We start from the raw sequence: 11,405 nt of genomic DNA, 5'->3' as shown, positions 1-11,405 counted from the left end.
CCCTAAACACAGAAAACCAGTCAGTCTGCTGGTCAAAAATCGATGACTAATTACAGGAAAAAGGGCGGGTCAAAGTTCAAAGCACTTACTGAAACATCAACGTGAATCTCGTAGTCAAAAAGAAACTTTCCTAGACATCAAGGCGAAATCTCGATCAGACATGGAAATAACCTGATGAGATATAGGTTAAATAGAATATACCTCGACCAACCCATTTTCTAGGATTGATAAAAAAGGAGCTTTTGGGAAGAACGTCCAATTCACTTTAAAGATTTGATAATCAATTCCACCGGTGAAACTTTCTTGTCACCATTCTTGATGCTGCTAGGTGTAAACTCTTATATAGCAAAATGCATAAAATAAAGAAACCCAAAATTCCAGAAAATGGTCTGCAAGTACCTGTGCAATCCAACATGTCAGGATTTGACCCTCTTTGCTCCAGCCCTGCGCTCCGAGTCCTATTATGAAAGCAAAACCCACCAACAATAGAAGCCTAAACGGAGACCATCTCCCCAAAGTTTCGATGCTAGCCAATTCTCTTTTATATATATATCCTTGGATAAACAGTATCTTTTTTTTCCTCCAATATTACAACACAAAACAGATGAATTCAGAACCATCAAAACGTGCAAGTGACATACATAATTTATAGGAGGTACTCATTGAGTAGAAGTTTCTAGTTCCCTCCTTTCTAAAGTACCCGAATGGGACCTTAAATGCAAGTACGATGGAGATATTCTGGCACACAAAAGAGCATCATGCAGTCAAGAATTAATTACAAAGCAGAAGTTTTTTGGCCTTGTATTAGAAGAGTTGAGTGAAGGTGGAAGGATAATTAATTTGCTTCCGGTGGTCTAGTTACAGGAAATATGCATCATTATCCATATCATGCTTGAGCAATTTTCATTTGAGAAGTGAAAACACGGTTGAGAGTAGCAGCTAGTCTGATCCCACCTTGGGCTAGCCTCTTCTCCACAATAGGCAGCCGTGAAAGAAAATAATCATCTGCAGCCCAACAAAGAGGGAGATTTGAGAAGATACTGTTAGGTATTACATATTGAGTTCCAGATAGCTGATTGGGTAGGGAGAAAAACAGTGGCAGAATGATTTAAGTAGAATTATTACCATTTTTTGCAAAAACCAAATTACTAACCTAAAGCAGAATACTAAACTGTGTCTATGAACATGAACCAAAGAAAAAAGAACTGTATTTCAACGATGCCATAATGCCCATATTCCTGCAATATCCATCGCCAATGGGAGTAAGCCCTGAGCCTCTGTTGGGACTAACTGACAACTGTGGTATTCCCTATTTTTCCTACTTGCTCCATTTTTAGCCAGCCCATCTACCACTTAATTTGCTTCTCTGAACATGTGAGATACACACCTCAAGAATAGCCAATATGATAATTCTGACCTAATAATCCCTCACTGACCAGGAAACCCTCTCCCCCCCTGTTTGCAGCCAGTTCACCTCCAGCTGTGAGTCTGAATCCAACCCCACATGTTCCAAGTTCAGTTTCTACAAAAGGATAACCCATCCAAGAGAGCACGAACCTCATCTAATGCATTTGTCCCCACCCTAGTGAGATGAGAAAGCAGCTATCAATCAACCATGATCATCTCTAATCACACCTCCACAAAGCCCCTGGGTTGCCAAGGCTGCCTTGATCCATAGTTAATTTAACTTTCCCCACTGTTGATTTTTCCACACTACACATATAACCCTTGATATCTTAATAATTTTAAGTAGCATTATCTTGGGACTTTTATCACAAGTACTCTATCATGCAACATTTGCATGTCTAAGCATCAATTTCGGTAGGTGGCATTATAAGCTGGACTGAGTTGTACATGTACATGAGAAACTAGTAAAGGATTATGCAAATAACTCAAACGACAGAAATGATATTTTATAATTTCCCAGTAACATTGAATGTTGGTTGCCACTTGTGCAATATTTTACCAGGGGAATCTGCATATAGTACTCGTGACTGCAGAGGATAGAGCATTGTTTTAAAGTTTATCCAAGAATTTCTATCGAGTAATCTGGAGATCAATATATATTTTTAGTTATTATTCCACTTATTTTTCTTTTTTGATTGGATTTTTATTTTTATTTTTATTGGGCTTATTTTACTTATTTCACTTCAAAATATATCCAACATTCACCATTAAAATAAATGGAGCCTCACAGACTTTTGGACAAATTTTTCAGTTGGCTTAAGTCATATCAAGCCAAATATTAAAAGCACAACAGTGCTACATCATGGCCCTTGAAAAGTCCAAGTTTAATTTGTTTTTAATTACACAGAGAAAAAAGATGGACTGTAAAGATCAAAAAGCCAATAGAAAAGAGCAAATACCTCCCAGAGTGGTTCCTGGTGTGGCATTCCTATATGCAAACTTGCATGCCAAACTAATGCTCTCAGATGCATACCTGAAAGTTAGAAGCAGCTCAGTCATGTCTATTAATTCCTACATATGAAACAAATATAGCCAGTTTCTTTTTCTTCTGTATGAGATAAAAAATCTAGACATGCATGTCAATGTGGTCACTCAATGGTCTCATTTCAGTTTTATACAAATAGGTTTTCCATACTATTTTGACCCGTTTCAATTCACTATACAATATTCAAACCAAGTAAACCAGACGGTCCCCCAACTTCCACAACCAAGCATTGTCTATGTACTCCAATTCTTCCCATGGTGAGTTATTCATATTGTCCCTTTACTGGTACTCTTCCCTTTCCATAGTATTAATAGGAAAGACTAAGCCAACTATGCTACTCTACCATTAGTTTTCCATGGTCCAACATAGCTTCTTTGGATCCATACTTGCATCATTGAGTCTTATTCCTATTTCCCCTTGAACATACACCCAACCAAATGGTGATTGAATAAAACATTTAGAAGTATGACTAGATAACCAAGGAAGCATAAAATAAAGCACTTTCTTGTCAATTTTATTCATGTTATCATGGTATACTATTTGTGAATGTATGTATGAACCTGTCAGCAATTCAAGATCTCGATGCCATGACCACAAACTAGAACTGGATATAGAAGCATCCAAGGAAAAAGAAAGAAGGCCATTACTTACGGGTCTGGACAAACTGTGTCATTATCTGAGCAGTTTTCCCATAATGCTAAATCAGTCGACCAACCATCCTTTAGACAAGAGAGTGAAATTTAACAATAAGATGCTGGTAAGTATCTCATTACTGCACAGGACATGTACAACACACACTTATGTGACTAGTAAACATTACTAAAAAATAAACAAAATAAGAATGACAAATAAATGAATTCATGTCTCAACATAAGCAGTAGTATATAAGATATGTTCAGTTGTACGCCTCACTGAAAGTATACCGTAATATTCCTCTGAATGGATTGTATCATGATTTCAAGATCTGAACCATAGAACGTCTTCAAAGCAGAATCAATGATCATGTCATCCCAAACCTGGAAGAAAACGAATTTTATTGAAGGGAAAAATACAATTTACCACTTTTTGCTATATCTACTTGCGTATTATCTCCTTGACTCATAAAAACTCACTCCAAACCTTCTTGTGAGAGTCATTTGCATTTCAAAACCATTCAGTTGACACATAGACCCTGACAGAATCTGTCTTGAATACCATGTATACTTCACTGTAGGTATTGGTATACATTTCAACCATAGAATGTGCTTTTTCCCTTGAATCCTTTCCATTTGATAAATGGTAAAGATAGGAATGATCATTTATGTGATGAGATGGCAGAAGTTGGGTACATAATATGGGTAGTGTCCCCTCTCCCACCAAATCCCTCCCCATGGGTTGGATTTAAAGACCTCGGCTTCAAATATAGTTGTCCTCCTTCATGTAACACCCTATTATTTAGAATAAACACAGAACGTAACAGCCCCTCCTCCTCCTCTTTGTCCTTGTTCACTCTCAAATTCCTAGAGTAGAAAGCTGAAATATCAAGACCAGACATACATACTCAAATACCTCAATATGGTACTTCAAATCAGTAGGATCAAAATCCCTTAAAAACGGGTTTTTCTTCAGGTCAGTAGTCCTTTGTAATTAATGTATCGTCACTTAAGAAGGTTGGTTTGTACTTAAGAGAGCAGGGATCCCTTTTGCTTGTTTTGCACTTAAATGTACATATTAGATTGTTTTTCATTAACACAATTACTCATCCAGAAACAGGATAAAAATGAAGAACTTAATCTATGATAGAAGCTCTCGCAATATGTAATTTTATTTCTCCCACCAACAGTGCCTAATCCAAACGATTTTAATTGCAAAATTTATCCAGTTTGCAATCTATCATATGCAAACTGCTTTAAAATAAAGCATGAATTCTAACTGCTTTAAAATAAAGCATGAATTCTAACTCTTGCATATTAGCTGAGTTTTATGCATATTTCCTTTGCTCTAATACCTTAGCACAGGCATTAAATATAAGAGAGAGAGACAGAGAATTCTGTACACACTTGGAGGACTACTAAGACTTACATGGTGGAGATTTGTCTTCCGTCGATACCATCGGACAATTATTGTGTTCCCACCTTTGTCTTCAGTGAAACCAACATGTAGGGGCTTCCATAAAAGAACAGAAAGATAAGACCAAATGGATCATTTAATCATCCTCACTACAACATGTTCATAGAAAGTTTAGTTTTATGGACACAGGAAAGGGAGACAAGCTGAAAATAACTGGCAGTTAACTGATCTGTATGGAAGATGAGAGCACTTAGTAGTGATATTATGTTCTGTAGCCGTGCTTCTCATGCATATTGCATTATTCTTAACACGATTGTAAAAGAAATGCCATCATATTGACAATAATACACATCCTAATGGATATCGTAAAATAATAGACAAAATATATATATATATATATATATACTGAACTAGATTTCCTTAACAACTTTACTGAACCTACTTGAAATTTAGTATTCTAGGACTATCAAAGAATCACTCACTTTACAAATAAAGAGACAGCCTATAGACAAATATGTCTACACTACATGACAATGACTATTATTTATTCCAAATTATACACAGATCTCATAAACCTCTGAAACGCACCATCCTAATGCCGATATTTAATTAAATATTTCAACCATTCTTGTATAAAACTTCACAATTATTAATGAAAAATTCTAGTGCCTGTGAAAAGTGCCTACCTAATTTAAAATTAAGAGTAATGGTACTTGTAACGCCACCAGTGTAACACCACTGATGTGGCAGACATGCATTTGCCAAAAAAAATTGAAATTCAAAGATCAAACCATAACCTCTGATACATGCATTCCACATCCACGTTATATACATGGTTGTTATGTTGATGGTGTTACAAATAGCATTATTATGAAATTAAATGCTAAGCAGCAAAAATATTTCCAGAAAAATTTGTAAACTAATTTAAAATAAACAATTAGTTTGCCGTTGCATGACTGCATCCTTTACATCATCAAACTGCATTGAGGTTTTGTACTGACAGTAGAAAGAACACACCTGATGGACATCTCCAATAAAATGTGATAAGAACATAAGTGCCTCTGTCAAGTTGTCTGTGATGGACAAAACAAAAATGAAGTAATAAAATTATCAGTTTATATCTTACACAACCACCGAATTCTGAGATACGAAGTGCTTACACTGTAATTTTAGGTTGGCCTCTTGATAAGAGGATGAAAGTTGCATTGTATAATTGTTAATTGCTCCCGTTACACATATGTCTTTATGTCCAGCAGAGTCATGACAGTCTCCTACGGGAAAAAAAAGCATAGAGCATTTCATTTGAAAATTATGCTGAAGTAGCTAATTTTATGGCAGGCTTATTAGTAAAGTAGATTTGATTGCACCACAGAAAGACAATTATACTGCATCTGTATTTTTTCTCTAGTATGTAATTTTTCCATGTTTAGGCTTGAACTCGCAACATATACCTCATTCATCTTACAAGCATAGCATGCAAAGCCAAAGTAGCTAGAAAGCTGATACTGGAATGACCACATGGTTCAACTTGCCTTGATGGGGATAGCTTCCAAATCAGAAATTTAGGACTCTAGAAGCGCCAAGGATAGGTCTGCCATGCTTCTCAAGAGCCTAGGGAATTCCCTTAGAAAATTGGAAGGTTGCTAGAAGCCCATAAAATCCATAGAATTTCATAAAATTGTAACCTTTCTCCTCGCTCAACAGAAATCCTATCTGCTGGCCTACTTTTGGTGATTTAGGTGAGTTTCCTTCAAATTTTCTCAATTTGTTTCAGCAAGGTTAAGGTTTAGATATCTAATGACCCTCTAATGTATTCTACATCTTTCTTGAATGATTTTTGACATGGAAATCAATGCAAGACCCAATCTTTCATACTAAAATCATCAAGATCTCAATACACAGCCACTGCTTGGTGACTACATTCAATTCACTTTTGAATGAAATAATCCTTGAGTTTATTCCGGGAGTGAAAAACAGTAAATTAACACTGTTTTTCCACTACCATGACATCATAACAGCACATTTTTTAAGTCCAAAAGGTCCAGCAGCTGCAACTTTCTTTACAGCTCTTAAACAAAAATCTAAGTGTGTTTTAATTGGCAATAATTTTCAGTTTTGTAATTTTCTATCTATTGTGTATCTATCTGTTCCTTAGTGTTTTCGTATGAAAAAATACAGAATTTTTTAAAGTGAACGGAGTCCAGGAATTGAAACCCTGTCAAAGAAGCTCAGTTGGACATATTCTGCCAATTGATTTTCTTCATGGTTCCCGACTTTTGGAGGCTTGGTAATGGTTTATTTTAGCATATGATAGATTGATTATAGAAGTAGGATTTTTGTTATTGACTGTTAGATTTTAAGGAAAATTACCGTTCAGGTCCCTTGGGTTTGGACATTTTACAAACTGGAACCTGGGGTTCAAAATGTTTGGACTTAGTCCTTGGTGTTAGGAAAATATATCAAAATTTTGTCTGTCAGAACTGTATTAGCCTGCTTACAGAAAAAGCTGACATAATAGTTGACTGATACGTTGAAACCAATCAGAAGAAGGCACGTGCCATTTGCATATTGAGTCAACATTTAAAAATTAAAAAGTTCATAGTCAATGTGCAACATCAGCATAATTTTTTGAAAAAAAATACAATAGAAAAATATTAAAAATTAAATAAAGTTACAAAGATTTAAAAAATCAAATAATTTAGAACAAAATCAACATAAAAAACTTTCAAAAAATAACAGGAAAACATTTTGAAACAAAAAATTAATAAAACTATAAGCTAATTTATATAAATAATTAGAATATTTAAAAGTGTTAGAAAAAATTTAACAAAATACCAAATTAAACGAAGAATAAAATCATATAAAATTAAAAACAGAAAATAACAAAAATATTATAAAAACAAAACATTAAACAGATTTATTTAGAAAATAAAATAAAATAAAAAGGTAGCCACCAAGGAGTGGCCTGATTTGGGCCTTGTGGGTGGCCCCCACCTAGGGGACGACCACTCCTTCGGGCAGCCTAGATAGGGCTGCCAATAGGGTGGCACAGCCGACCACTACTTTGGCAGCCTGATCTAGGCTGCCAGAAGGGGTGGCAGACAATGTCCATTCTAACAATTTTAAATAATTTTTAGAAAATTATTTTACAGTTTTTAAAATTTTTGTAACTATTTCAGTTTTAATTAATTTTTTATTTTAATAATTTTTATGTTTTAATATTTATGATTAAATGCTGACTGAATATATAAATGACAGGCATCTTCTTAAGATTGTTCTGACATGGTAGTTGACTGCCACGTCAACCTTTCCTGCCAGCATACTAACGGGGTTCTGAAAGAGAGACCATTTTGAAATATGAATCCAACCGCAAAGACTAACTCAGAAACTTTTCAAACCCTAGGTAGTGGTTTGTAAAAAGTTCAAACCTTAGGGACCCAAACGGTCATTTTCCTTAGGTTTATTACCTGCTGTCCAAGAATATACAGACGGGTTTCATTGTATTTTCAGTCTAAAATCTACTTGTTGGCATGATCACACCTTGCATAGATCATAGAATTTATGAGTTGCATGTCTATATGCAGTATAGTCATCATACATTAAGGCCATGCTTGGATATAATATGAGATGAAAATCTCTAAGAAATGTTTGTGTTAGATGAGTTTGAGATTAGATTTTGAGATGTTTCATGAATGGTAAAAATAATAATTTTTACTTAATAGTGAGCCTCACTGGTGGCAACCATGGCTGCCACCATCTGGCCGCCACGGCATGAGCCCATATCAGGCCCCTGGCTGCCCATGGCAGCCAAACACAGGCCATATTGGGCTGCCCGTTGTGGCAAGGCCTCTGGCAGCCACGGGGCAGCCCAGATGGGACTGCTGTCTCTATCGGTGGCCAGGCTGGCCACCCCCACCATGGGGTGGCTACTGTTTTTTTTTGTATGTATTTTTGTTTAAAATATTATTTTTCAAAATTATTTTTTGAATTTTTTATATTTCTTAAAAAATTTGAGTAATATTTGTATATTTGGGAGTAAGATAATCTTTGATTCAGAAATATCTTTGACTGAGATGAAATCAACTTCAAGGGCAAGAGTGGGCCATTGCAGAGAATTCTGCGACAAGGATAGAAGTTGCTGTTTGGACTCTTTCCAGGGCTCTGTTATGAAGTTACGACCCAAGTTTTAAATCCATGGAGTCACCCTTTCAGTGGTCACCCAAGTTGTAGGAGGTAAAACTACACAACCACAAGGCTGCTTGCACAGCCACACACACACACTTGTTACAATTTTGAGGCCTCATAGGATCACTGTAGGAGCCTAAGTTCAGATCAAACATTAGGCCCTAAAGTGGAAATAAACTCTAGAGAGTACAACCACAAATCATGGATAAGAGGGCCCTCAAAGTCACCAAGAACACAAGGTACATTAGCCAGAAATTCCAGCACATTCCCCTCCATAACTCAGCCATGAAGCTGAATGTGTGCAGTGGACAGCAACCCTAATGGCTCAAGTCAGTGACTCTAGTTGATATTTTTAGAGACCTATCGATTATAGAATGGTTGGTGTAAAATATTTGTTTTCTTTGAATATATAATTAACCAAGGAAAACAGATTTGACTTCATTTAGAAAAACATGTACAGAAAGGGCTTCAAACTTAGCAAGAGTGAAAAGGGATTGATGGTAATGGCTATGAATGTTCTTCTTCCTAGTTTGCAAATAGAATGTTGGCTGTTTGCAATCTAAAAGAAGTAAAGTATGCAGAGATAATCTTACATTCGTTTCTTCAGAACAATGCAATGTTTATCTGAATATTGTTTCAATTATGATGTAGTGTAGCCTTACTTTTGTACTTTTGGTAGCCTTCTTTATGCAGCCAATACTATGTGAAAAGGGTGTGAATGTAAATGATTTCATGTGCATGCTTCTGTTATGCAATATGAAATGTAAATTTTATTAAGATTTATGATATCTGATGAAAAGCAAAGGAAAAGAAAGAAAGGAAAGAAAATGATGTGACTGTATGGATGCATGTAAAGGATTTGAATTGTCTTCTTGACCTTATGACTAACACAGATGGTATCAAAGCTTGGGGGGCCAGGGCAACCATCTTGTATGGTCTGCCGAGAATGGCTCACCCGAGCGCACCTAGTTGATCAAGTAATTTCCATAACTTAGATGCAGTTCAACCTGGGACCACAAGAATGGAACCGAGATCCATGTGATCGCCAGCCCTTACATGTGCAAATGCTTAAATGTATTTAAAAATGTTTTCAAAGGTAAAACGGGACTCAGAATATTTTTTGTTGTATGATGTACTACTTATTGAGGATTTGACTTATTTTTGCTTGTATGTTTTAAGAAGTCCATAGAGATCATGATGATGGTATGCAGGCCAGAAACAAGGATAAAGACCAAAACTTAGCCAAACTTTAATAAGTGTTCAAGACAAGTATTTAGGCTTGATTTGAGATGTCATGACATCATTCAGGATTCTGGTTTACTTATATTTGTTTTGATACATTAATTTTATAATTAATGAGAGCCTTAATCCCAAGTAATTGGGTTGGCTCAATGGTTTCCTTATGTCACTTGGCTCCATCTAGGGTCATGTTCAGAGGAGTTACGTCAACCGTAATACTGATTGCACAACCATAAAAAATGCCATACAAAACGGACCATCAATTGTTAATGTGTATGGAATAAAATTATGTATCAAAGGAAATAAGGATGCAAATGCTACTCATGACGTTAAAACAGTGACTAACATCTGTCATCCAAATGGTCAAAATGCAATATTCCCAATGTAGAGAAATGAGTAGCCTATACAAACCGTGGAAAGCAAAAGAAGGAAAAAAACTGCTGTGGGAATTAATGAAAAAGTACTTACGGCAGTACTTGTAGTTACAACTAAAATCTGGTGTGTCAACATAATGTAAAGCACTACTCCATCGCCAGTGGAAGTTATGTCGAATCTCGTCAGGCCAAGAGCAAATGGCCGCAAAATCACCTCCAGCAGACTCAGGAAGCAGCGTTTTCACAGCAGTTAGAGCATCCTCAGTTAGATATCCCTGAAAAACCCATAAGCGCTTCATCAAATTACCACTCTTTCAAAATTTTACAGCAGAGCCCCATATCACGCCACTCTTCTCACTTGGTTACCTTTAAGAAATATTTCTTTCTGCATTTTTTTTTATAAGTATTTCTTGCGGCAACTCTAAGGATAAAATTTTTTTTTTCGACATCATTATGTCAAATGTCTTCTTTTGTCTACGACATTTGGTTTTTCCCCCACAATTTATGTCCACCTTGTTGACAGATGCCAGGCTATATTCACGGCTCACAGGATCTTATTCCATAAGATTGATATATAGACTCTGATCTTTGAAGTAGCCAAAATAATGGTTCAATCCAGAATCGATAACATTAACAATTAAAAGAAAAAACTCTTATGAGTTGAAATGGATATGCTCACCTCCGCTATCTTACAAACTGCATAGTGGCCTTCCTTTCCCCAACCCAGAATTCCTGGTACGAATAGCAGAAAACCCAGTGCCGTCCCAGTCCACAGTAACTCAGACCTACCCATATCTACAAAAGTAAAAAAAGAAATGACACAAACATATAAACTACTTTAGCCTAAGAACAAATCTGTTCAACCTACAGCAAAAGCAATTACAGATACCTGTTCTTTGGGCCGCAAATTGAAATTTCTCGTGATAAACTCAGGCTCCAGCTCTGGTGAGACTTACATGGAGGTCTGAGAATCCAAGTGGGTGAAGCGGGGCAGCGGTTGATCATCCACGTTCTTCCATCAACGAATCAGGAGGCTCAGAGCCCAGGTCGTTGTAGTGAGTTTGGCTGCTCTTCTGACTTCTCGTTTCTTTACTCGAACGCAAATT

At 36.2% G+C, this 11,405-nt stretch overlaps 1 protein-coding gene across 1 annotated transcript; it reads right to left on the bottom strand.

The window, feature by feature from the left end:
* Positions 1 to 524: 524 nt before the first annotated feature.
* LOC122276095 (endonuclease 4-like) lies at positions 525 to 11,382 on the bottom strand. Its single transcript, XM_043085560.1, has 10 exons — positions 11,189 to 11,382; positions 10,979 to 11,094; positions 10,394 to 10,574; positions 5,662 to 5,772; positions 5,519 to 5,574; positions 4,514 to 4,597; positions 3,376 to 3,468; positions 3,104 to 3,171; positions 2,367 to 2,440; positions 525 to 1,005 (listed from the first exon to the last, which is right to left on the bottom strand). The coding sequence occupies exons 2-10, from the start codon at positions 11,090 to 11,092 to the stop codon at positions 887 to 889; spliced, it is 900 nt and encodes a 299-aa protein (XP_042941494.1). The 5' UTR covers positions 11,093 to 11,094; positions 11,189 to 11,382; the 3' UTR covers positions 525 to 886.
* Positions 11,383 to 11,405: the final 23 nt, after the last annotated feature.

The sequence above is a fragment of the Carya illinoinensis genome, chromosome 9 (assembly GCF_018687715.1).
Source record: "Carya illinoinensis cultivar Pawnee chromosome 9, C.illinoinensisPawnee_v1, whole genome shotgun sequence".
NCBI classification, from domain to species: Eukaryota; Viridiplantae; Streptophyta; class Magnoliopsida; order Fagales; family Juglandaceae; genus Carya; species Carya illinoinensis.
Note: the sequence above shows the minus strand (reverse complement) of the source record. Positions and strands in the feature narration are given on the sequence as shown.